We start from the raw sequence: 27,167 nt of genomic DNA on the forward strand, positions 1-27,167 counted from the left end.
AAAGTCATCAGTGGAGGAGAAAGCTTTTTTGTCCGACAGTGAGCACAATAATTAGTTTATAATGGGACTGGACCAGGATGAAGATTAATGCAACGTTATTTGGGGAAAAAAAACAGCAAATAGTTTATCTGAATATGTTAACTTCCTGTAAGTGTTGCCTGACCACATGTTGTTGTGTTCATGTTGCAGGACTTCCTGCTTCATATCTTCACAGTCTTCAGAATCCTAATCAGACCCGAAATGTTTCCCAAAGACTGGACGGTGATGCGACTCGTCACAAACAAGTAAGACATTCAACAACAAAACATTTAAATCTGAGATTACAGCAAGATTTCCAATCTACCTTTTTACCTTTCTTGTTTTTTCTTTCTTTTTGATAATTAGCATAATAGGTATTCTGTTGTCATTTATACTTTCTGTTGTTCTTTTTCTTTCAGCGTCATCATCACAACCGTCCTCTACCTTTCAGATGCGCTGAGGAAAAACTTCCTCAATGACAAGTTTGATTACAAGGTATGACTTTTTGAATCTTTTGGAGCATAACTAAAAGATTATTAAAGGATTTAATTCTCTTAATTATTTATTGATCAGTAATAGTAAATAGAACTAAAACAGATCAGACTATAGAAATAAAATGTTAAAATTCATGAAAATCAAACATATCAAAGGAGAGCTGGATTTGTCATGTTTTTCAGGTTTGGGACTCGTATTTCTACCTGTCTGTCATATTCATCAACCAGCCTTGTCTTCAGCTTGAATCCTTCTCGCCATCCAAGAGGAAGAAGATTCTGGAAAAGTGAGTGCTATCTATTGCTCACCAACACTAACTTCTGAAAATTATAGACATTCAATCTGTATTGCAAGTCCGTAGAATATTTTGCATGTCACTAACATGCATTTTGGATAATGTTAAATAATTTGTCATGCAGATACGGAGACATGCGTGTAATGATGGGCTGTGAGATCTTCAGCATGTGGCAGAATTTAGGTAACTGTCCAAAGTGCTTAGATTATTGCTTACAAGGATTACAACCTCATGAAAAATGTGTCTATACTGTAACGTAATAAACCAAAACTATTTATTACATATTTACATTTTAAGATAAACCTTTAATTGTAGATGTACACAATTTGAGCAGCTAATGATAATTTTGCTAATCGATTAACCTGTTGATTATTTTTTCGGTTAATCGATTGATAATCGGATTGCGAACGATTCCTTAAAGATTTTTTACAGAATGAAACCAGGTAAAGCTAAAACTTTTCCTCTTGTGGAGTTCTGGATAGAGCATATTGGCAAAAAAGAAAGTGAATATTTAAATATTACTTTAACAATTTTGGTATAATTAATGCTCTGAGTGGGTTCCTTTTTCAGCTAAAAGAAAGTATTTAGTGGAGTATACTCCAGATAAAGATTTATTGTTTACTAAATTAGTTAGTGATCATTTCAATAATCAATTAATCCGAGTCATTGTTTCAGTCCTAGTTTCAAATAATTTCTAATGTGTCACAGGTGTGTTTGAATAAATAAAACCATCATTTAAAGGATATTTTATTTTGGTAATTTTGATGATTATTGGTTAAAGAAAATGTAAACTGCGTGGTCATGCTTTGGCGTAAATATTCCAATATCTTTGCTAAAGAAGCTAGTTTTCAGGGTGCTTTATCCAAGCAGGATATTACAGCCTAGCAGAGGAAAAAGGGGCTTTAAAAAGTTATCCAGGTAGATTTTTATTTTTATTTATTGTAAGACATATTCATTGAAGTTAACAGAAAAAATCTTAGATTATAACACTGTGAAAAGGAGCTAATTTTTAAAGATTGCTATATAGTATTTAACAAGCAGCAATGTATGATAATATGAGCCTAAATTAAATCTTTAAAAATTAACATGGTACCACAATTAGATGTAACATTAAAAAAAAAAGAAAGAAAGAAAAAGAGGACCTGATGAAGCAAATTCTTTGAGAAGTTTTACAGTCCATAACCAACAAAGAGGAGCTTCTCACAGTAAAACCTCAGGGTTGATTTCAAGTCCAACGGTTCATCAGTAAATTGAAAGTCTAACCTTTGGTTTGAACCTTGTCTTGGATCCAGGGGAACACAAGTTGAACTTTATCCCGGCCATGATTGGGCCGTTCCTGGAAGTGACCCTGGTCCCTCAACCTGATCTAAGGAATGTCATGATCCCAATCTTCCATGACATGATGGACTGGGAGCAGAGGCGCAGCGGCAATTTTAAACAGGTGGGCCACTTTTAAAATTACATCAGGCGATAGTTTTCATCTTTACGCTTTAAAGGAGATGATAGCAGCTGTTTGAGTTGATAAAAAGTCAAGTTTTTACTCCAGACATTCAGCGTCTTGTTGTTTAGCAGAAATGTTTTTTTTTTTTTGTTTTTTTTTAAGGCTTTTGCTTCACATTCAATTTCACATATTTTCCCTCCAAACAAAAACATGTTGGGTTTTCTCTTGGAACAGCCTCTAAGTAAACTGTAAGCCTTCATTTATTTGCAGAGGAGTTGTTTTTTCAGCCGATTAACTCCAAGTTGTACTAAAGCAATCTAAGTGAAAGTGACTTTATTTCATGATGAATTATACACAATACTTTGGCTGCTTTAATGCATTAGCAGTCCTTTTGTGTTTTTTCTGTTTAAAAATAGATTCTCCTTCATGGTGGAAATCAGTGATTCCCAACTAGAGGTACTCATACCCTTAGTGGTCCGCAAGTGCATTGCAAGGGGTACATGAAAATACTTTATTTGTTCGTAAAATAAAATAGGGCTGGGAGCTGATCTGCTTTGAGAGGACCCAATTGAAAATTTAAACAAGCTTTTATCATCCAAAAAGTAAGTTTTTCTTATATGTTTGAGTTCAACCTTCAGCTTTGACACACTTAAAAACCAAGCAGGGGAACATACTGGATGTAGAGAACAGCCTGGGATCAGCTGTTTTTCACTCTGAGCTATCAGAGCTCATCAAAGCAGCTCAGGTGTCTTGATGAAAACGAAACTAATTAAATAATTTTGACTATAATTTTTGTTCAGTATTTTGTTTGCATTTCATTAAAATGTAACTATAAGGTAGTCACTCAGAGGAAGTCCAGTTTTACAAATACTGGTTTATAGTATGGTTTTATTTTGCATTCATTTCCATTCCCTACTAACTTCCAGGCAACATATTGATGTTGTTTTTACTTGAGACGGAATGAATAAAATGCCTAAGAATTAAATGCTTAAATTAAATTATTAATAGTCATTTTTTTAAATCAGTGATTGTATGTTTCACACTTGGACAATTATCAATACTTTTGACTGAGAGGGGTACTCATGGTAAGAAAAAATGCCCAAAGAGGTACACAAGTCAAAAAGTTGGGAAACACTGGTGCAAGTTAACAAACATTTTAGAATTTACTATGTTACATAACATGTAGAAAGTAAAAAAAAATATATATATATAAAAAAGAGCCTCATCTATAAACTGTTCAGCTTTCTGAAAGGCGCATGTGGCTCAAAATAAGCAGGGTGAGTGTAGATTAATATGATTTCATGCAAAGCTCAGGTTGCATCTATGCAGAAATTAAAGTCAAAAACGACTCAAAGACAAAGAAACGCTGCTGCTTTTAATATGCAAGTTATGATGCAAATCAGTCATTGGTTCAGAGCTTGAAAACCTCAGAGTCTGACTTCTATCCAGTCATTTTATTAAAGTTGCTCTGTCCCCCTCACAGGTGGAGGCCAAGCTGATTGATAAACTGGACAGTCTGATGTCTGAGGGTAAAGGAGACGAAACGTACAGGGAGCTCTTCAACAGCATGTGAGTTAATAAAAGATTGAGAGAACCCAGACAGGGTTGAATAATAAAGAACCTTTTTTGCATGGAAACCTTTTAAAGTCAGAGTAGAGACAAAACAGAGAAGCTCTGTTTGAAATTCTATTAATAGTCAATTTCAAGATTAGTATTAAGAAATCATTGATGAGGAGTTTTACATTTGGAGCAGTGAAGATCAAGTAGATTAGTTACATGATGAGGTAAGTAGTGAATCTTCTCCCTCGGTGTTGTCACTGTGATCTTCACTCACACTACATCTATCCATGGGCCTTGTTCCTATCTGTCCTTTTCTTTGCAGATTTTATTTTGCATCTGCTTAATGTTTGTTTGTTTGCTTGTGTGTATTTGTTTCCTACGTTTATCATTTGTTTTTATTCTTCTTGTTGCCCTTCATTGTGGGCTTATAGTTGGAATATATTGTTAAATCACTCCTGTTTAAAATTGAAATAATCCAGCTTCATTTGCATAACAATTGTCTCCTCACTTTCACAAACAGGACTTACAAAAGTATTCCCACCCCTTGAACTAGGTCTAATTGTTGTATCGCTAGAGCCAGAACTACAGCTCAATGGGATTTTAAGCAATAGCAAGAAAGCTGTGCCCAGCTACTTTACTTAAGGAAGAGCTTAAATAATTTATAGAGAACTTTTGCAAATAAAACTACGGACTGTGCATGATGCATGCATGCAGGTCCCTGTGGTAATTCATTGAACCTCCTCCTTTTGCAGTTAGTTGACAGTCTTTATGGGTGTGTCTACCAGCTGGCCACATCTAAAGACAAACAAAATCTAATTTATTGTTCTCTTCAAAACATCTTAAGGCCAATAATATTTAAGTCATACCAGACATCACTATTGGATTTAGGTCAAGACGGCCTCGTGAGGGAGTGGCGGCCTAGTGGTTAGGGCATAGGGCTTTGAATCCTGAGGTTGTGAGTTGAATTCTCCACTCCTAAAGACTGCCACTCTGGGTCCCTGAGCAAGACCCTTAACCCCACACTGCTCCCCGGGCGCTGTACAATGGCAGCCCTTTGCTCCCCAAGGGGATGGGTTAAATGCAGAGTTATTATTATTATTATTATAAGTTATTATTATTGTAAGTTCTGATCATTTTTTCTGTTTCCCCTGTGTGGCTGTTTGAAAGGAAAATTTCTTATGGCTTTCTAAAAAAAAATTATGACTTTCATATTGCCTTACCTACAGAAATGTGTGGACTAAACCATCTAATGGTGGCACCGCTGCATAATGCTCTCCTCACTTAGCTAGTTTGCTTCATTTCAACAACAAAAATCCTGTTTTTATGCTAAGACTAAATCACATGTATTACATCATGGACTCAGTAAATCCGCTTGTGGGAAGTCGTTCCTTGGGTTTTAATTCTCCATCTTATTGTTAAATTTCTATTTTAGGATAATAATTTAAAAACATTTATTACTTAGTTTCTTCCTCCCTCCTGTATCATGGGAGCTTTTTTTCTGCAGGGTCAGGGACCCCACAGGTGTCCATACCCAAAATCCCACAAAAAAAACCTTGAGGATTGCAGTCAGAGCCTGCCAAAATGTCTAAAAGTTTAAAATATATGAATACTTTTGTAAGATACTGTAGGTGGGAATCAAACTGTGATGTTTTTGTTGTAAATCATTCACATTCCCATAACTGATACACATATGAGAACAGACTGTATCTAGATCACCAAATACTGATGCAGATTAATGTCTATATGTATCTGTGTACATATGCAATAGAAGAAATTTTGTTCATAATCTGATTTTATTATTATTATCATCGTTGTATTATTGTTTCTAGTCTTTAACTTTTTGCTTTTACTGTTTAAATTGCAATAGATTGATTTTCTATCATTTCTGCATATTTTAGTTCTATTTTGTTCTCCTATAATTGTCCCACCTGCTGACTTTATCCACCCCGTAAGCTGAGCTGTCTAAGTTTGTGCTGATTTTAATCATGTTAATATTAATTTATTCCGCCTATGCTTCCCGCCTGGAGTAGAATTCCTCTGTTTGGTCCGTACCCTAGGTAAGATGCTCTCCTCTTTGGTCTCTGTGTCGTCTTTGTGAAAGGAAACAGGGGAAACGATTGGTCGGACCCAGAAAGAGCTCTAGTGTGTGTGTTCTAACTTTCCATCAAACCAGCCAGTTCTTATAATCGATATTTTGCTTGATTTTATATTATAACTCCAGCAGGCGAGCCTACAAGCATAGGTGATCCTTGCATGACTGAGATTAATTTCCTCCTTGCTTTGTGCCATCTTTTTTCTTCAGTAATTTCTTCCATTGCTGCTTGTGTTCCCATTCCACCTCTTTCTCTCTCGTCTTTTCAGATATTGACGTTCTCTCTGTCTTGTTCTTGTCTCTCTTCATTTGTCCTGTAGCCTGCTGAAGAAGATTGAGAGGGAGACGTGGAGGGAGAGCGGGATCTCTCTGATTGCAACCGTCACTCGTCTGATGGAAAGGCTGCTGGACTACAGGTCAAAGATCACACACACACTCACTCACACTTGTCTTCTGAGATGCATGAGGCTGTCTGCTTCAGTTCCCATGACAATTAGTTTTATATATTTGTATTTCATCCCCAGGGATTGTATGAAGTTGGGGGAAGTTGATGGTAAAAAGATTGGTTGCACTGTCAGCTTACTGGTAAGTTTATAGCATGCTCTTTCCTTAAACAGATTATTTTTCTTTAGCTTGCACTCATCTAAACATCCGGTTGATATATGAACATTATTGTAAGATATGCCCTTAAGCAGTTGGATTTCAACTTTAAAAAAGACAAGATCACAAAAATGGAGCAGCAATTTAAATTACATTATTGGTTTCAAGAGAAACAACAAATAATTGACTGACCTTATCAGTATCATACAGCCTCTGTCATGTCCTTTACTCAGAAAATTCAGAATTGGCTAACAATAAGTTGGTGGCATAAAGTTAACAAACAGATTGTTTACACAAGCAAAAGCTAACAGGGGTTCTACACATACTGATCAATGTAACGTTATACCAGGTGTTTTTGGAACTACCATGGCCGTTTTTCAATTCACTAGAATGCGAGTACGGACTCTTGTCCTCGCCAAGTATGTTCTTGAGAAGAACACAGGAAAGTATGGACTTGGTGAGAACGGGAGTACGCAGCATAAATATGGGTCAATTGGAACAGAAGCGTACTGATGACGTCACCATATGCCCGGCTCGTCTAGAGCTGCATTTCACCTCCTGTTATTAATAGTCTATGGATAATAATAAATTATTATTATTTTTTATTTAGTGGGGGAATAATAATTAACAGTCAGATAAACACAAATCAAATGAACATTTTGCCAAATAAAGCAAAAAATTCGGCATCAGAGCCAACGGTCCTTAACACACGGCTATGCCGAGAGAGGGCTGCGGTTAGCCCTGGCTGCCGTTACCCTCGGAGGTCTGCTGGTCCTCTCAACTTCAGAATTTTTTTTAAATTATGCCTTAAGTTGGTAAATGGACCGTATAGTGACGCTTTAAAGTATAATATTCTCGCATCAAATGATCTTAAAAGATACTTTTATTAAACAATATCAACAGAAATGAGAACTTTTAACTTTTAGTGGAGCGCTCCGTTGAAAGCTGCTGCAGTGCATGCTGGAACAGCTATTAATCTCAAGAATGGACAAGTCTGCTCTGATGCATGCTGGGTAAATAGCGAGGGGTGAGAACAACATCCGGGGACTTTGTCTGTTCTCAGTCTTCGCGTTCTTGTGAATTGGAACTGTACTAGGGCTGAGGGTGATGACGTTTCTAGATTACTGAGCACATGAGAACGCACAAGTACACATATTGAGATACTGACCATGTATATGAATGAGAGTTCAGAATTGTCCCACAGGTTTGTCCCTTCTTTATTTCAGCAGTACAGCCTTATTATCTTTTTAAAAAAGGCTACTGAAATTTCTTTTTAAAACCTGGTTTCATTCAACACTGTTTTCATAAACGTAGTTAAATCTCCTGCTGTTGTTCTTCTGCCATTTGCTAAAGGCTAACACAAGCATGTCTACGCTCTGTTTTGATACGACTCTTTGAAAATTCCACCACTAATGTGTCTCAGTTCAATCCCACTACTGCAGCCGATTAAAAATAAAATATTTTATAACCTTTAATGATTTGTATTTCAACTGTTATAGTGTTACGCCAATTGTTATCTTTAGAGCAGGTCACATGACTTATCCAGACAAGGAGCCACAGGACAAGTCATTCTCATTGATCTTCATTATAAAGGATGGGAAATGACTCATTAATTACAATTAGAATGTAAATCTTAATAGCAATACAAACCATAAAACACATGTTATAGGATCATTTTCAAAATATAATTTATTCTTTTTTTTTCAAAAAAGAATATATTAATATAATATGAAGACAATGTACTCTTTCATGTGCAAAGTGGTTCTGGTTTGTTCCTTTATGCATTGAAATTTTTGCTGAAATTCATGTAACTAAATACATCCTATGGGTGTGTGGGTGAATGTTTTTTGTGATTATGCATCTGATATGTCTTATCTTTTTTTATTATTATTTTTGTGCTTATTTCCAACTTTAAATTGATTATTTCAATTGCCTTTCTCCCATTTTCCTTCCATCTTTTTTTGCATCCCTTTCAACTCAATCACCTGTCTGCAGAACTTCTACAAAACTGAACTCAACAAGGAGGAAATGTACATCCGCTACATCCACAAACTATATGAACTCCACCTAAAAGCTCAAAACTACACAGGTACTCCCTTCAAAGAGAGGTTGTCTTTTTTATGCTATGCATCTGGTTCTTCATCCTTCATTATCTTAGTGTTCATACTCTTTGAACCTTTCTATGTTTTGGCACATTTTTAGCACAAATATGTTTTATTGAGATTTTATGTGTTATCATTCTGAAGAATTTTTCCCCGAATAAGATAGAAAAACTGTGGCAAAATATATACATAGATACATCAACCTACATAAATACATAAATGTCCTCATGTAGAAACATGGTGGCATCATCATAATGTGTGCATAATGTGGATTCAGCAAATATAGGGATGCTGGTCAGAGGCACTACTGATATAAGACAAGCTGCAAAAAACTTTTTTTCTATCAAGCTGTACTTCCGGTCAGTGTATGTGTCCATCAGAATATGTCCCAAAATGCATTTGCATTTCAAAATCTGGCAATGTTTGTTGGAAGAAAAGGATAAGGCTCGATCTCCAGCAAGACTAATTAAGCGATCGGTCTCCAACAACAATAGAATAAGTCTCTATATTTGCAGCTAGTCCCATTTAAAAAAAAAAAAAAAAAGAGTTGTTAGAGTTAGCAAAACTTGCTAGATCATTTGGTCAGAATTTGAAAACACTATTGATTCCCAATTTGAGTAATTCTGTAAGAAAACCTGTTAGAAGCCTTATATGGCTTTTATGCTTGAGGTCCAAGTTGCTAAATTATGCCATTTTAACTCCCATGCCTTGAGGCTCGGCATCCACACGGACAGAATTTCCACTCCATGGACCTAGGACAATTTTTTTTTTTACATTTTCTTAAAAACATCATTGACGAGTACCAGATCCTGCCGACTAGGTTTTGCAAATATAAACTTCTAAAGACATCTTGTGAAATCTACTGTCATGAAGAGGCTTTTAAAAAGCTGGCAACAGCTGTGTATTCAATTTCATTGTATAATGCAGCCTGTCCAGGAGCTGGCCAGAATATTAGGTACAAGAGGAAAAGCTGCATGGAGTATGAAAGTTGCAGACGTCATGTCTGCGTACGTCCTTCAGGCATAACTGAGCCTTGAGGCTTGCATTTTAGCCTAATTTGCCATTCCAACAGAACATCAAATAATAACATAAAATACCAGTAAAATTAGTGAGAATTTGGTTCCAACATCACAAAGTTAAAGATGTGTAGATGCATCTGAGAAGCTTTTTTATTGTCATCAAATTGTTCTTTTGCTCAAAATCTCCAATCTGAACAGTTGCTATTGTGTTTATTTTGCAGAGGCTTCCTACACCCTGCTGCTGTATGACGAGTTACTTGAGTGGTCAGACAGGCCGCTCAGAGAGTTCCTTAACTACCCCATGCAGAGTGAGTGGCAGAGAAAGGAGTTCCTGCATCTCACCATCATTCAGAACTTCGACAGGGGAAAGGTGAGCCAACACACAACATGATCTAGGTTTCTCCGTATGTACGTATAAAACATTACTGTTCATTTTATGCTGCTTTTTTCTCTCATTTTTGCTGAATACAGCAACTGTTCCACAGTTAAGCAGGTTTTATTGTTATTCTGATGCTATTGCTTGCAAATGCTCACTTCTGGCTGAGACATATGATTGGAAATGTCAACATCCCATATGAATTGAGAGAGTTTTTCAAACTGCTCCTCTTTTCACTAATAGTCCACATTTCCCTTCCATTCAGCGGCTTCACCATCTGCTGGTACGACAGCGCAGGGGCCAGGAGGCAGCAGGAAACAAAAGCCTTCTGTTTAATTAGCAATTCTGCTGTGCTCTGCACCAGTACCTGTCTGTGGACAGGATGCATTTGGTTTTTGATTGTTGATAGCTCAATAGTGCCATCAAGTGGTTTGATTGCTACCCTACATACCAAGTTTACTTTTCTCATGTTTTTTTTCTGATGTTTTTCCTGTTTTCTTTCTTTGTGAATCGCCAGTGTTGGGAGAATGGCATCATCCTGTGCAGGGAGCTTGCAGATCAGTACGAGTCGTACTACGACTATAGGAACTTGAGCAAAATGAGGGTAAGCTGTGAGAGCAGCGGGTAGAACTTTTCACTATTTCGTTTCAAAAGAAAGAAACAAATACTGTGAATTATTATTTTTTTTAATATTGTTTTATTTATTTTGTTAGATGAGGGAAGCATCCCTGTATGACAAAATAATGGACCAGCAAAGATTAGAGCCGGAATTCTTCAGAGTTGGCTTCTATGGAAAGAAGTTCCCTTTCTTCTTACGGGTAAAAAAAAAAAAAGATTTACATATTCTCTATATTGTCTTTTTTTGTAACATGTTCTCCCTCTGCAAAATTGAAATACACCTGCAGAGAGAATTAACATTGTCTTACATAAGACTCTTTCAGCGTAAAGGTGACATTCAGCAAATTTTATTCTGCACCATTTAATGATGTAACAGGCACCATCCTTGTTGGAGTCTGTAGTTGCATGCTACAGCCACTAGATGTCAATCTAACCCTGTGTTGGCCTTTTCCCTTACATTCGCCCCCTTCTGCTGCAGAATAAAGAGTTTGTGTGTCGCGGCCATGACTACGAGAGGCTGGAGGCTTTCCAGCAGCGGATGCTCAATGAGTTTCCCCACGCCATCGCCATGCAGCACGTCAACCAGCCGGACCAGACCATATACCAGGCTGATGCACAGTGTATCCTGAGCAATACATATTCAAACCATGCAATAGACTCCTGATAGCACAATGCACAGGCACCTTTGCATTTTGTGTATCTATAACCGCCCATAATAAGCTATGACTTGCCATATATTGCTGTTTGTTTTGCAATCATAATCAAAGACCATTGACATGCAAAAGCAGACAAGGAAGGGGTACAGTACTACATAGTTTATGCTGTATGCCAAATTTGCAATGATGCACACTGTGGTGGGGAATCCATTTTGAAAATAAGCCCTGGAGCTTGTTTCTCAAAGAGAGTAACATTAGTTTTTACTAGATTATGGGAAAACTCTTTCTAGTGATGCTGTTTTTTACCAAAAACTAGCAAACAGGAATAATCTGCTATTTGGTTAGTCAAAGGAAACAGTATAAAATGAATCATCTTGATCTAATCTTGAAAAAAATAAGGTTAAAAGGAAGGATTTTCCGAAACCTAAGCAAACAACCCCTCTATAAATCCCTTAAGTAGCAACAGGAAAGCATGCTTCCCCTCTAAGCATTGTTTAAATTCATAAATACAACATGCTGGCCTTGTTAATAATTCACACAAATGTATGGGACAAGTGTTGGCCTACATAAAAGTACTGAAACAAAACACAGACTGCAGGGATAAGAAATACAGCACTTTTTACCTTCATCAGAAACATATTTATAGGCTGTATGTTTGTATGTTACTACAAATAGGCAATATTGGCATCCATGCATATGTGCACCTAAATATATATTTGCACATGGTATGTGTGCTCAAGTGAAAGTTATTTGCACTTGTGAACATGTGAAATTTATTTGCATATATTCTAATCTAAATGTGTTCATGTGAATTTTAAGCATCCACATGTAAATTGTCAGGATCAGGATGCATTCATGCAGTGTCTGTGAAGATGTTCATTCGAAGAGTAAACATGGGAAAAAAATTATATATATTTGTGGCTTTTTTGAGCTGGGGGCAGTTACATGGGAACTAGACATTGATGGGGATTTTTTACATCCTCACTGGTTTATTTCACATCAGGGCAATCAATAGCATCTCTGTCAGATTGTTCAGCCATTCGTGTATCCTGGATTCAAACTCTAAGGAACTCAAATCATGTACATCAGCTGTCCTTCCTATTATAAAGCTGCACATCAGGTTGTGTATTTCCTAAATGATGGTTAGACTGGGCCATGCTTTGGTAAGCCTTAGACATCTTATGTTAACCAAGCTTTAGTTTCCCACCATGTTCCTGTGCACAATGCACTTAACAATACTTATGTATGTGAATGTGTCTCCATCTGCCTCTCAGCCTCAGGTTCCCGTATTCTTTCAGATCTTTGAAAAAATTGTGGTCCATTTCAGCCCCGCAGCACTTTTCATACGTTGCTCTCTTGTACTTTCCTTGACCTGCGGGGGGGCGGGCCCTTTCAGACCTGCAAATATACGCTGTAACTCCCATTCCAGAGAGCCAAGACGTGCTACAGCGAGACGGGGTGCCGGACAACATCAAAAGCTTCTACAAGTTTAATCACATCTGGAGGTTCAGATACGACCGGCCTTTTCACAAGGGCACCAAAGACAAGGAGAACGAGTTTAAGGTAGACATAAAGTAGATTTCTGCAAAAAGGCATGTGGGGGGAATAAAAGGCTGGTTTGAATGTGAGTGGAGAAACTCTAAAATAGTCCATGGTGTGAAGTCAGAGAATAAAACTCCAGTAATTCTATCGGCACCTTCTCCTACAGAGCCAGTTGAAACAGCCTTATTGACATCTTGCATGACCTCGCTCCTCCATCATGCAGCATGTAGGCAGCAGTAGGTTCTGCTCAGGTATTAGTATGTGTATATAGTGCATGTTTTATTCATCGGGAAAGCGGCATCAGTAATTATACACAGAAACCCAGGCAGTAGTCAGAGCCGCGTAAAGGCTTGAGCACAGATGAAGCCTTCTCAGGCTGATTTGATCCTGCAGCTGCACACACTTTGAGACGCCCAGCAACACAGTGCACAATATTACTCTCATAAATATTCAGCTTTTATTGCACACAAGCTTCATGCCGTTTTCTCATCACTTCCATCAAGGTTACTTGGCTAAATTTAATCACAGTATCGCATTTTCATTTAGGCCGGATGTCTCTGGCCTTGAAGTAGAAATAGCGTGCAATAAACATTAATGTTGAGACTAGAGCCCACGGAGGGTGAGGTAATGTATGATTATTGTATGATGGGCACAAATGAAAAAGTCATCAAACGACACCCTAAAAATATATATTTTCTTTTCTTGGGAAAGCATAGACTTTGTATCTATGCCAGAATTTTCTCTCAACTTCCTGCTTTTTTTTTTGCCTTTTTTTTTACCTCCTGCAAGTTATGTTCAGGTGGGTTTCTTGGCCTTTAAAGGAATAAAATCAATAAAGGGCAGCAGGGTTGTGTAGTGAGTCGGAAGATCCTCCTTCAGTGTGAGGACACTGGATCGATGTTGCATATCGGCTCTCAGCCGCTCTTTTGGGGGGTCCTGAAAAAAAGACACTGTAAACAAATCAGCCAATCCTGTATCTCAACATTGATTCCAATTGGTGTTTAAAGCATTTTTAGCCAAAAAAAAAACAGCACTGCTTTTAAATAAAAAAGGGGAGACATTGCAACAGATTGATGCCAATATATTTAATGCGCTTTTCCTCCTCATGTCTGCTTTTCTTCTGTATTGCTTGTGGCCAACTGCAATGTAGACTAGTGGTTATCAGCCTTGTTTGACTTGTGTACCCCCTTGGCCCCCTTGGTTAGATGTTATTTTCCAAAAATAGAAAGTACAACTGATTATAAAATAAAATAAAAAAATAATTTCCTTCACTTTAAAATTTAATGCTCAGACATTTCATGAAAGAAAGTGACTGAATTTACTGAAATAAGTATAAAATCAAATTAAGTTACAAATCTACAGTTTTTAACAAAAAAACTGAGCATTTCCGAATAAGTTCCCTATACAGACATCTAAACTTGACAAATCAGGAAATAACTGAGTAATATTTGGATTCACTATCTTTTTTACTTTGCTTTCATCATTCAATGTGTTAATGAAACTTCTGGCCTTCTCCTGAAACCCCAGTAGTGGGATGTTGTTTGTCTCCATGAAAAATTGTATTGATTTTTTTTTTTTTTTCAATCAAAGTAAAAATAAAAAAAAATATTGACAATTTTTTTTTTTTTTATAAAAATTTTTGGTTGATAAAATCTTGGTTTATTTTGCATTTGGGTCCTTATAGAGCAAAACCCATCCCAGCCCAACCCCAGGTTGGAAATCACTGATCTAGACAATTTTATTGCTTTCTTTCAACAAATCTTTATTCCTCCATCATTCTGGCCAGATTAGTGGAGGACACAACTCCAGTTGTTGCACTGACATATACCCTACATCTCTACAGCTCCTTCAATGGCAAGGAAATAAAGATGTTTATCTGATAGGCCGTTCAGTTGAATTGGAACCGACCAGAACAGTTGGATTTATACCCAAATTAAATCACCCTGTTTTAATTAGCTTACTGCTAAAGGTAGTTGATTGTACTTTTCTTGATTTAAGACTATGAAAATAAAGAAGTATAAATACTGAACACATAATTAACACAATATTTTTTTGGTTGCATATCAATAAAAATGCCATGGGTAGAAATACTTGTGCAAGAAAGGAATGTGAGATTTTGAAAATATAATGGATGCAAACACTAGAGAGTTTTATGTGCCTCCTGTAAAAGGATAAACCTGGACAATGAATATCAAGCAGCTTTCCATTCCTGGGGTTTGTTGACATGCTTACATTGTAGTTAACTGTATCACGTCTGCAGCACTATAGGATGAATGTCTAACATTAGGAGCCTCCTGTAAATACTCGAGTTGCCGTAGTTTACATTCTGTCAGAGTGACCTTGCGAGACGCCGGTGTATTGACAAGTACCCAAGATGACTGTGTAAGCGCTGGAACGTGAATGATGGCATAAGAGATCAGACATGACGCCTTATCTGCATCCAAAGTGAACCTTTGGCAGCCTGCTCATCCTTAAGTTTGAGCTAAAGTGTAAGAAATTGAAAGCATCCGTGCATTAGGCGTGAGTGGGGATGGATTTTATTTTATTTTTATGATAAACACGATCTCATGAAAGTGTCTTGGGTTGTTTTTCTTTTTCTCAGAGCCTGTGGGTGGAGAGAACTACCCTGACTTTGGTTCAGAGTCTCCCAGGCATTTCCCGCTGGTTTGAAGTCGAGAAGAGGGAGCTGGTGAGTGTGAACACTCTTGATAAAATTACCTTGAAGACATAAAATCAAACACATCCGCCACACACAAGTACACTACAATTTTTGAAAGTTGCAATCCAAAGCTCAAGCAGTAACCAAGTAAACATTGGCTTCCTCAAGAAAACGCTGCAAATGTTTAGATTTCTTCCATTTTCACATTTTTTTCTTCAAAAAAATGGAATCCTCTTTTTTTCCTTCTTTTTAAATTCAGATCCCAAAGAGCTGGGTTGATATTTGAATACATTATTGTTTTCTGAATATGCAAAACAGGAAGCAGCATGTGTCTCTTAAGGTCTAAGCTCATATTCTTTAGTTCCAGCTGCTGAGCGTGGTGTGAAATTGTCTGAAAGGGAAGCCTGCATTACCCTGCGATGGTTTAACAGCACAAATGCATATGAAATAGGAAATTGGTGGAAGGATTAAGCTTTGTGAGAAAGTTGAAAATGGAGGATGAAAAGAAGAGCGTACACAAAAGTGACCAGGAGCGGAGTAATTGCTGCATGCGTACACTTGTTGAATAGACGTCAAGATAATTATCACCCACTTCTGAGCAGTGGAGAGCATTTTGATTTTTAGTTTTTCTTTTTGCGAAATGCTTTGAATTATTTTAGTTCACTACTCAAGTACAGAAAGAAAGAAAAAATGTTTCCTTAAGCAGAGCTCTGTTCATCTAATGGATTGAATATGTAGAATAACATTTCAAGATTGTTGTATTTTAATAAAGTTTTTGTTGTAGTTACAGCTCATTTTAAGAAAAAAATATATTTTACTGATTTTAATCATAACTGAACAAAATAAACACAAATAAACACTTTAATGCTAGGTAAGGAATTTGCGAAAGCGTCCACTATTTTAAGATTATAAAAAAAAAACTAATACCCAGCTGCCTATATAATATTGCTCATTAAATGCATACTTTCTAGGATTATTAAAAGGAAAAATGTGTTGGAGAATGTTTCAGAAACTTTAAAATGTGGAAGATACCGGCGCTTTTTTAGCTTCACCTGCTTGACGAGCATAGAAAATTTAAATAATTACCATCTAGAAATTTACTTTTTATCTCACAGGATTACATCAACTATGTTTTAGCATAGAAAATTTAAATAATTACCATCTAGAAATTTACTTTTTATCTCACAGGATTACATCAACTATGTTTTAGTTGAATCATAATGCACCTTTAATATGTTTTTAGTACTGCAAAAATCATTGATTTTAGGTTTTCCTTCCACTAAACTTTCCATGATTACCCTGTGAACAGCCAGCTTTGTTACCAAGGTGGCATCAATGGCTGTCTGCTGGGCAACAGTCAAGTCGTACTGTTAATTTTTCAAAACTTTGCATTGTTTTGTTTTGACTATCCAACACAGTTTGCAAACTAGTATTCATCTCATGGGATGGTGAAATTTAGTCATTTAATTGGCTGTAAGCCATACCCTTCAAAATGAACAAAATCACTGATTGTGTTAAATGTATGCTTGTTTTTATAAAAATATTCTTAAAATAAATAACCAGTTTATGAGGAGCTGTATGAAGAGGTGCATGCAGTGAGAAAATCTGTAACATCTGAAAAAATGTTTTTCTAACCTCCCTGATCACAGGTGGAGGTGAGCCCGTTGGAGAACGCCATCGAGGTGATAGAGAACAAGAACCTGCAGTTGCGCACGCTGATCGCCCAGTGTCAGAGCCGGCAGATGCAAAACATCAACCCCCTCACTATGTGCCTGAACGGGGTCATCGACGCCGCTGTCAACGGAGGCTTGGCCCGCTACCAAGAGGTACGAATGGCTCAGTCGTACTTTGTTGGGGGGGGTCAGAAAGCGAGGGTCGGGAAGCACTGACATATAGATTGCCTAATGATGTATGAAGGTGGGATGTATGCAGCAGAGGGGCTGCATGGGGAGGGGAAAGAAAGAGCAGACGAACAGCTGGATGGATGGATGGATGGATGCACGAGCGGCCTGGTGAGGTTTTGATCGAATTTATAGATGAGTGGAGAGCAAGAGGGGGTTGGAAGCAGAAAAATGAGATAGATGGTTGATGCTGGAATGAGAGGATGGAATGGAGCTTTCAGTCAGCGAATAGATGGGTGGATGGAAGGATAGATGAGGGAAGAGAGCTGCGTCACATAAAAAAAATCACATAAAGAGAAATGGAGGGAAGGAGTGTAAAGAGATGGATGGTTAATATTAGCTTATTGAATGAGGTAGGAGGATTTATGCAGCTGCTGCATTGTAGGGTAGAATGGAAAAAGGCAGATAATAAAAGAAAAACATCTTGAGTCTCAAACATTTGCATCTACTTGCCGCTTCTCAAAAGAAATCCACGTGAGAGTGTAGTGTTACCGTGCGGTGAGCTCCAACTCTTCACGAAAAGCTTGACAGCCTCAAAAAAAGAAAAGAAAAAAGCAACTTAAAATGTACTGAAGAAGATAGCTTTAGCCTCAGCGAACTGAGTGGACTCTTCTTCTTGTCGCTTAGCAACTGCTGTGAGCGTGGATCTGGGGGCTGGAGGGGTAGGAGCTTTTTTTTTTTTTTCTTCATCGCTCATGCCTGTTTGCAGGCCCCATATGCAGAAAGCGTTCACATTTCTCTGCTGCTTTTCATTTCTTGGAAATTTCTCTTTCAATCCCCAGAAGAAGAAAAAAAATGACACACACAAAAAAAAAAATTATATCAACAACTGGGCAGATATTTCTTTTGCATTCAAACCGCCGCCGACATCAACGGCAGTTTTTCTTTAACTCAGCAGCCTATAAATCTGTTAATTTCCTTTTCACTGCGTAATACCAATTGACAGCCGTGGAGGCCCTGCTACAAATGAGGGCGAAATTGTTATTAATAATATTCAGATTTATCGCTGTATTCGCCGTTGAAACCCTTCCGAAAGGAAGGGGGCAGAATTGGCTTGTGATTTATTTCCCCCTCCTATCAGCACTCCCTTTCTAATTGGACTTTGCTAATGATTAACTGAAGCTGGGTGCTACCCGTCCCAGCCCAACGAGAAATTTCCATCCCACGTCAAATTATTGATCAGTTTAGCAGCTTTCTTTCCTTAGGCTTTTGATTTGTGTTTTTTTTTTCTTTTTTTTTTAAATGCGACAAAATAAAAAGTACATTATTTATGCACTCAAAGGTTTTATAATTTCTTATCTTGCCATTTTGCAGAGTTTAATAAGATATGCTATCCTGTATGGCGCATACTAATTTGATAAAGATTGCCATCTGGTGATGTTTGGAATATTAAAGCACCTTGAGTATTCAGACTCTGAAAGCCTTTTGATAGGAATCTGTGTTTGTTTGTGAGTGTTTAAAGCAGCCTCGAGCATCTTTTCTCTCAGTCTGTCTCTTTTAAAACAGACAGCTGTGTCCTTGAGAGGAACAGTGCTGCACTTTTTTTGAAAACCCTCCCTTTTACCTCATAGTGCCTCTCATTTTTTTTTTCTTCTTCCGATTTTCCTTTTGGGGCAGATTTGAGAACAGATTGGGAGCTGGGCTTTTCATCATCTCAGCTTCTCTCCTTGCTTTCGATGTAGTCTAACACAGACTGGAGAGGATTTGCGGTAATCTTAAGACGTATGACAGGCACTGATGCCACTGTAAACAGCAAGGACCTGACAGTGTATGTATAGGGAGTATGAACGGAACAGGGCTTCTAGCTCACAAGCTGAGAGCACACAATGTTTGGTTGAAGAGCGTTGGTGGGTCTTACATGATGGCCCCTCCTTCTAACATCCAAAAAAACAATAAAAAGGTAGAAAATCGTATAAAAAAAGGGGTGGGGTAAATTACAGTGCAACCTTGCAAAAAGCAGGGGGCGCCAATTCCAAACCGACTGCACCTTTGGAGGGAATGGAAAACTTTTTCTAAGGGTGCAAATACTTTGTTTTTAGCCTCGTGCTCTTGCACAGCTCACACTAAAAAGCTACAACCTTCACATAATCCAGATGATTCCAAATAAAAAAATTTATTTAGGAAAATATAGCTCTCCCTGCAAGACAATGTTATTTTGCAAATTGAACAAATTTTATTGCCATCTTGTATACACAGAGTGTATACAAAACTAAATTTCGATGTATACAGCTTTTTAACAGTGAATGAGCAGTTTAAAACAGTGAAAACCAGTTAAAAGTCATGGTGCAAAAGGTATTAATATGGAGAAGTTCAATGCACTTCAAAATAAATAAATATAAGGTGCAAAATGCAGTAGAATATTTAGTTGTGTTCTATCTAAAGGGATTATGAAGAAATCTGCCATTTAGTGCATATTTTCAAGTGTGATGCAGAGTCTTCTTTAGAGTTGCAACAGTTCAACAGTCTTATTAGATTACATTAGATTAGATTCAACTTTATAGTCATTACACAGGTACAGGTACAAGGCAACGAAATGCAGTTTAGGTCTAACCAGAAGTGCAATAGCAGCAAGTGCAGGATAAATTATGGTTCCATAAATACAGGACATGGGTTTCTACTGAATAAATATAGAGATGAATACTATTATAAACAGAATATTACTTATAGATTTGTCCTTTGAATATAATATATCGATAACTAGTGTTATGAACTAAATTTACAGCTGGATATGTACCGAATATAATATACAGGCGGATATACTATAAAGAGGGTTTTTACAGTTATGTACAATCGGATAATATACAGATGTCTTTTACTATAAAATTAATAAATAAAATTTAGAAAGAAGCTATCTAAATTAAAGTGCAGTGAAAGGTAATTGCATGTTACAGTTATGGCAGTGGGGAGGAAGCTGTTGCTGAACCTGCAGGTCCTGCATCGAATGCTGCAAAGCCTCTTTCCAGAGGACCGCAAGGAGAACAGTCCTTGGTGGGGTGTAAGGGGGTCGCTGATGACGTTACGGGCTTGGGACACGCAGCGCTGGGATGAAATGTCTTTAATGGAGGGAAGAGAAGCCCTGATGATCCTCCCTGCTGTTCAATTAATTGAAATCTGTAATCAGTTTAAAACAATTCATTCCAGGTTTGAAGAGTCCAGGGTTGCCTTGTTTCAGTCCTAGAGACCTACTGTCCTGTAGCGTTTAGATGATTTTAGATTCAGGTATGCGGGAGCAGGGATGTGTCTAAAAGTAAGAGGATAGAAACTCTTCATTGGACTTGGTCCACATATGTAGCTCGTTATGTTAGTCTCTTAAAATAGTTACATAATGTTAGCAGAGGCAGGCATTAGGATTTTAAGGATTTTTTAATTTTCTATTAGTCATTCTATTGTATCGTCACAATGGGTCACTGTACCAATGATAAAGTTATTTTAGCCGGGTTATTGTTAGCCTGGTCATTGTTATTACATTAAAATGGTATTTATGCTGTTTGTCTGACTTAGTTAATGCAACAAAAATAATTCATAATAACAAAAAGCACATGATAAGAAAAAAATCTGTGTTTCTGATTTCACTGTTAGATTTTATTATATATTTTGTTTTTATGTGTATATACTGTCATATTTTAGTATCTTTACTGCAGGTTGGTAATCAGTGAGAGTTCTCTTAAATCCCAACAGTGGTGCTGCTCACTTTTTATTTTTGCTCAAAAATGCAAATGCATTGAAGGACTACACAAATAAAATATAAACAAGTAAAAAAAAAAATATTCACTGAGTCAGATCTGCTGGGATTTAGGTAACATTGCCATGCAAAAAGCATAATCCTCTCCAGGCCTTCAGATGCTCAGTACTTTGTTTATTTGCAGGCCTTTTTCGTGAAGGACTACATCATGAATCATCCGGAGGATGGAGACAAGATTGGTCGACTGAGAGAGCTCATGTTTGAACAGGTCTGAAAATATAGAAATAATTCCCTCTTTAAAAAGCTCAAAAAGTACAGTATTTTTAATTTTTGAAGATGTTATATTTATTATTTCTTTCAATACTATATATATAGTAGTTTTCATGTGCACATAAATGGGTAAAAGTAAAAACAATTCATGTCAGATGTATGCATCTATATCAAAATGAATTTCCCATTGTTTTATGGCTCTGATGGTTTACTTTTGTAGTGGATGAACAGTTAAAAAAAAAAAAAACATTAAAAAGATCCAAAGATTTACATAAACCCCTTAAACTAATATCTGCTTAATTATCCTCTTGCAAAAACGCAGAGAAACCTCAGAATCTTTGTTTCCAGCATTAATCTTAGCTCATTTTTCTCTTTCTTTTACAGAATATCTAGAAAAGGTGGAGTTCATTTAGATTTATTAGTTTTTTCTAGCACAAAAACGAATAGCTTTTAATAGGATTGACCTTGCATTTTGTTCCAGACGTTTAATATGATCCTATATCTTGTTGGGACACCCAGTAATGTTAAAAGTTAAGTTTATTTAAAGCAATCCTCTTTTGCAAAGCACCTGTAGAAATCTGGTGAATTGCAGCATACTGTATTGTCGTTACAATCATTTTTAACTGTTAATGTTCCTCAGCCTGAAACTCTCAGCTACTCCAACTGTACCTCTCATCAATGTTGGCAACTTGACTCCTGTGAGGTGGCTTCCTTTGGAGATTTGAAGCTGGGTTCATTGTAGACAGGCGCCTCCCTCATGTAACACTTTAGAGCAGGAGCTACATACCTTTTACTGCCTCAGTGTGTTTTTATGTTTTTAAAATCATTGGAGCTTGATCATGCATAACAAGACCAGGGACAATCCTGCAACTGTGATCAGGGCAGCTAGATGACGCTACAATGAGAAGCTTAAAAAAAATCAACCTCTGTGCTAATGAGCAAGCTGCAGTTTAGAATGCTGTGAAAAATATACCGTCTACAGGATCCTTTCTCCCTGCCTTAAGCACATTCCCCACCTGGCAGACGGCGACCTTTACAGCGTCTGCTGCAGGTTTGAAAAACAGCCGTTTACACCTTCCTCCAACTCATCCACATCTCACTCTGACTGAAAAGCTTCCCATGCTCCGGTGAGACTGAGGAGCATCTTCACACATACCCCTATCTCCTCCTCTCTCTGTACACAAATGACTGCACTAGCAGGCTTGTCTGTAAAACTCCTAAAGTGTGCAGGTAACACTGCTGACACAAGTCTGATCCAGGAAAATGATGAGTCTAAATAAAAGCAGGAAGTGGATCAGCTGGGTCTGGATTCCGCCTCTGATGTTTTCATACAGACAACCTTCAATATAAGGACCAGCACAGACTGGATCTACTGTGAGAACTTTAAAAAGGATTCTTCCTTGTGCAAACCCATCCCTGTATGAATTAGAGATTAACATCTAGCTAGAACTAGTACAGAATCTCTGCAAACGACACACCCTGAACGGAATCTGCCTAAACCTCAGGTCACCAATGCAGGGCACCATTTACAAATAGTCCACGCAAACAAGCGGTCAATGGATTTTCTCACAATTACCACTCATTGCACAGAAGGTTCTCATTTGGACGAAAACATTAATGTACCCATAATATTTTTTTCATCTGCAGCTCAGTTTCAAAATACAAGAGAACTTATTAGACATCCCACAATGTGCATGTTTGTTTAATAAAAAAAGTCGAAAAAAATACCCCCAAATCTGGTTTAGGGATATACTGTATATGTATATATAACGTTGAGCACAAGTGAACTTCTTGCTGGATTTGTGTTTGATATTTCCATTTCTGTGTTGCAGGCCAGCATCTTGGAATACGGCCTAGCTGTGCATGAGAAGTATGTTCCCCAAGACATGAGACCCCTTCATAAGAAGCTGGTGGACCAGTTCCATCTCATGAAATCCAGTCTGGGCATACAGGTATTAAACACAGATGAATTCAGACCCAACATAAACAAATTAAGAAGATTGCATATTTTCTTACTTTAAATTATTAAAAAGTGTAAACCACATGTGAGAGTAGAACGCATCTGCTGTGCTCAGATTTCTAATTCTATGACCCCTGCAGTCCTAAGGAAGGGGGGGCGGGGAGCCACCACTTGTTAAACAAACCTCCCCTCATCTACATGCCAAACATTTTATTTATGCACCACATGCTGACTGGAGGAGCCTTTAATCATGTGCTTTCCTTCTTTCCTTCATCTGAAACTGCAGGAGTTCCCAGCTTATGTGCGGGCAAGCCCCGTGCCCTTCACCAATGGGAGCCCACGGACTTACAGGAACTCTGTGCCAAGTATCATCAGCCCGGACGCGGGCAGAGGGGTATCAAGGCGGAGGTGATGAAATTATTAATTTAATCATTAAATAGATCTATTTTTACATTGGGCTTTAGTAAAATACCATCTTTTATGAAGTGAAATGTTAAAAAATCATCTAGTAATGGATCTTTCCTCCAGCTGTTTACTTCTGGGGGGGGGTATGTCTCTGTGGCTGACTGTGGGTGGGTGTTTTGATGTGCTCAGTGACCCTTCCGCCCTGTCTACCTGCGACATTCTCCAACAACAGTCTATTCCCATGGGGCACAGAAACTTTGGCGATGCACACATCGCTTCTATCTCACTTTGACATTTCCTCCTTTTTTTTTTGCTTGTTTTTCGTGCATCAAGTTTTGCTTTCCAAAAAAAAAAAAAAAAAGGGAAAATGCACTATATCTGTATATATTTTTTAGACGTTTTTGTCCTTTTGATGAAATGCTGCAATTGTCATTCTAACTGTTATCATCCAAACTGACATCCCTCATCTCTCTCTTATTTTCTGCCGGTTTTTCCATTGTGTTGGACTCCTTGGTGAATTTACGGTAAGTGAAACACAGCTACTTGTCAACGTAACTAAAAAAATATTTTGTCTTCCTTTGCTGGAAAACTTCAGTGTGCGTTAGGTTGATTTTAAAGCACCATTTGCTGCCTTCAGGTCTGAATCCATAAGTGGATCTGAACAGTTGCTGCTTGGCCAAGAATTGGAATATTATTATTTAATAATAACAATAATAATAATACATGCTTTCATGCAATATCTGAAACAAACTCAAAAGAGAAGGACATCATTTGCACAAACGTTTTTTCATTATAATTTATTCCACAGCTTATATTTTTTCAGTTCTGCTTTGTCATTAGGCTAATGCAGCTATTTTCCTCTTTATAATATTTTCCTCTTTATATATATTTTATGATTTTTATTTGTTTGATATATAGAAAAAATAAAATAAAACACAATATATTTTAGATTTTGTTTAAAAGTTGATTCGATGTGTTCGAAGGCTTTTGTAGGTATTATTTCTCAGTGAAAAATGAATTTCATTAGCAGTGATTCCCTCTTATCTTCTAGGGTAAAAAGGCTAACATAAATCAGGCTTGATGTTCTATCCTATTAAATGCATTCCCACAGCATTTTGCTACCACTACCATGTTGCACTACAGGAATGGCTATGTTTGGAGTTTACTTCTAACCATGCATATTGTTTTGATAGTTTTCCATTACATCTAAATGCAAAAAACACTTTTCAGATTGACTGTGGGTAAAAAAAAGTTTTAGTGTTTTTCCTCCATTTTAGTTATATGTTACTTAAAGTTGTCCAAATATCACATTGATGTATGCACTTTTAAGATGAGAAAATGTGGAAAAAAAGAAGAGAAGCTCTTAATGTTGTCGTTCATGGAACATAACTTAATTTCCTTTGACCAAATCTGCCATAACAAGCCCTCTTTGTCTTCTTAGCCCCTGCAGCTACCCTGCAGTGAACCGTTACTCCTCGTCCTCCCTTTCATCTCAAGCCTCCAACGAAGTCAGTAACATCACCGGGCAGTCGGAGAGCTCAGATGAAGTCTTTAACATGCAGGTAATCTCTCGCCTTTAAACACACATACAAGCAGACTCTTATGCACTACCCACACACCCCAGAAAAAGGTTCTTTAAGTAGTAGATTGAGTCCACATCCCAACATTTGCCCTCCTGCTCCAACATGCTCAACTCGTATCACTTTTCTTTTCTAATCCCTCCTTGCTCCATTCCGTCCTAATTTTTTTTTCTCTCCTCCGACCCTTTTTCTCACTATCATGCCGTCTTTCATGTCCAGGACTCGGTCCGGCCAAACAAATTGTCATGATTATATCAATTCAGGACACGGTGCTTTGTGCAGGCCGTCCAGGGAGCCTGCCTGAGTCTAATCTAAACTAGATTTGCCCAATTCAAAGAGCTGCCGACAACTCTTGGCAAGCTGTCTGCCGCACCTGGCAGGCCTGGAGTAATAGTAGAAGAGGCGAAACACGGAGAAAAAGGCTGCTGTCAGGAATCTGACTAAGTCAGTTTGGATAATAGATTTGGATATTAAATCTTTCATTTCCTGTTAATTAACTATTTACTTAAGGATGGAAACCAGTAATAGAGTTCATTAAGAACTTCCATTGAACATCTTTATTTTTGTTTTCAGATTTATTTGGTAATTGACATTAGTAGTATCAGACAACAACCAAAGCACCTTATGTAGATTGAAGCCAAAAGTATTGGTCCTTTTTAAAGATTTCGCATTACCACAAAGTTTGCTTTTGCTTGGTTATTTAACAGACATCTCTCAAAAGATAATAAAACAAAGATTTGAAGAAATGCTTATAATAAATTATGTATATCCTTCTTAACAATCAACAAAGAAACATATCAAGCACTATAGCAGATGACTTCAACACTTTTTCTAATATTGCTCAGGTAAATAAATGGTGAATAAATGTCTCCAAATAAACAACAGCTGCTTGTTTTGGTGGATCAGATCTCATCAAATTTCCAAAGTGTGCAAAGGGTATGATTAAATACAAATAAATATACTGTTAAAAGGTGATGCCCTATGGTAACTATAAACTAGTTCATGTTGTTTGCAAATGACATAAACTAAAAGCAGAAATAAAAAAAGCAGTTTTGTTTTTGTTTCAGTTTACCACAAATTTTTAATCCCTTCATTTTGCTGACCTTCATGTCTTAAATAAAGCAAGATATTTTTTCCAAGAAGCAAAGGTACTTCTGAGTAATATTAACAGTGCTGATAGTGTAAATTGCAAGTAGAAGCTCAATATTTTAGATAAGATTTATACTTTATGAAAGGTGCCATGAAAATGTGTCTGTATTGGCAGTAATAAAAAATGTTTTTTCTTCAAGGTGATAGTTAGCAATGCTTACCTCTCTGACGGCGCTTTATTCATCTCTACAATTAAACATGAATCTATTATGCTAAGAATATGTGACATTAATTGTACTCTGTTACACCTTCCTGTTATCTCTATAGTCCCGCTTTATGCAGGAGACATGCCTAGAAAATATTATTTAGGAGCTTTGTATAGATTTTATGCATCATCTTTCTTGACATCTCTTTCATAGTAAAAAAAAAAAAAAATCAAAAAGCTAAGTAATCTTCTCTCAGTAACAACTTTCACCCCAAAGAGTGTCGTCAATAGTGCTAACTAGGCTTCATTATGGAGCATTTTATAGCAAAGTTTTCAAGCGTCCAATCCCGGTCGTCAACCCATTTTCATCTATGTGGCTGGTTTGTTTATGCGTTGCAGTAACTTAATTTTTGCTTGAAAAAAACCCTCAAATTTCTTTATAAATTCAGTTATTTTTACACCAAAAATAAAGTTCTTAGACAAAAAGAAATTGTGGTAAAGTATTTGCTATAAAGCGTTAAAAAGCTATATGTTAGCAGATCAAATTTTATTAAGATCATCAGCAAAAAGTAAAAAACAAATCTATTGTACCCTTTACCCAGATT

The 27,167-nt window shown here is 37.2% G+C and overlaps 1 protein-coding gene across 3 annotated transcripts in view; it reads left to right on the plus strand.

The window, feature by feature from the left end:
- Positions 1-27,167, plus strand: part of dock4 (dedicator of cytokinesis 4) — a 154,612-nt gene that overhangs the window by 105,590 nt on the left and 21,855 nt on the right. For 2 of the 3 annotated variants that reach the window (XM_015400736.1, XM_015400738.1), the window contains exons 27-47: positions 190-284; positions 438-513; positions 696-796; positions 930-988; positions 2,098-2,246; positions 3,730-3,815; positions 5,837-5,863; positions 6,219-6,314; positions 6,423-6,483; positions 8,494-8,587; positions 9,841-9,989; positions 10,513-10,599; positions 10,709-10,813; positions 11,092-11,233; positions 12,666-12,832; positions 15,414-15,500; positions 17,120-17,296; positions 21,238-21,321; positions 23,156-23,275; positions 23,570-23,691; positions 25,139-25,250. In XM_015400736.1, the coding sequence (XP_015256222.1) occupies positions 190-284; positions 438-513; positions 696-796; positions 930-988; positions 2,098-2,246; positions 3,730-3,815; positions 5,837-5,863; positions 6,219-6,314; positions 6,423-6,483; positions 8,494-8,587; positions 9,841-9,989; positions 10,513-10,599; positions 10,709-10,813; positions 11,092-11,233; positions 12,666-12,832; positions 15,414-15,500; positions 17,120-17,296; positions 21,238-21,321; positions 23,156-23,275; positions 23,570-23,691; positions 25,139-25,250 (2,196 nt within the window). The remainder of the gene's footprint in view (positions 1-189; positions 285-437; positions 514-695; positions 797-929; positions 989-2,097; positions 2,247-3,729; positions 3,816-5,836; positions 5,864-6,218; positions 6,315-6,422; positions 6,484-8,493; positions 8,588-9,840; positions 9,990-10,512; positions 10,600-10,708; positions 10,814-11,091; positions 11,234-12,665; positions 12,833-15,413; positions 15,501-17,119; positions 17,297-21,237; positions 21,322-23,155; positions 23,276-23,569; positions 23,692-25,138; positions 25,251-27,167) is intronic. The other variant, XM_015400737.1, reaches the window with a different exon arrangement.

Source organism: Cyprinodon variegatus, unplaced genomic scaffold, assembly GCF_000732505.1.
Source record: "Cyprinodon variegatus isolate N-32 unplaced genomic scaffold, C_variegatus-1.0 Scaffold1141, whole genome shotgun sequence".
Lineage (NCBI taxonomy): Eukaryota > Metazoa > Chordata > Actinopteri > Cyprinodontiformes > Cyprinodontidae > Cyprinodon > Cyprinodon variegatus.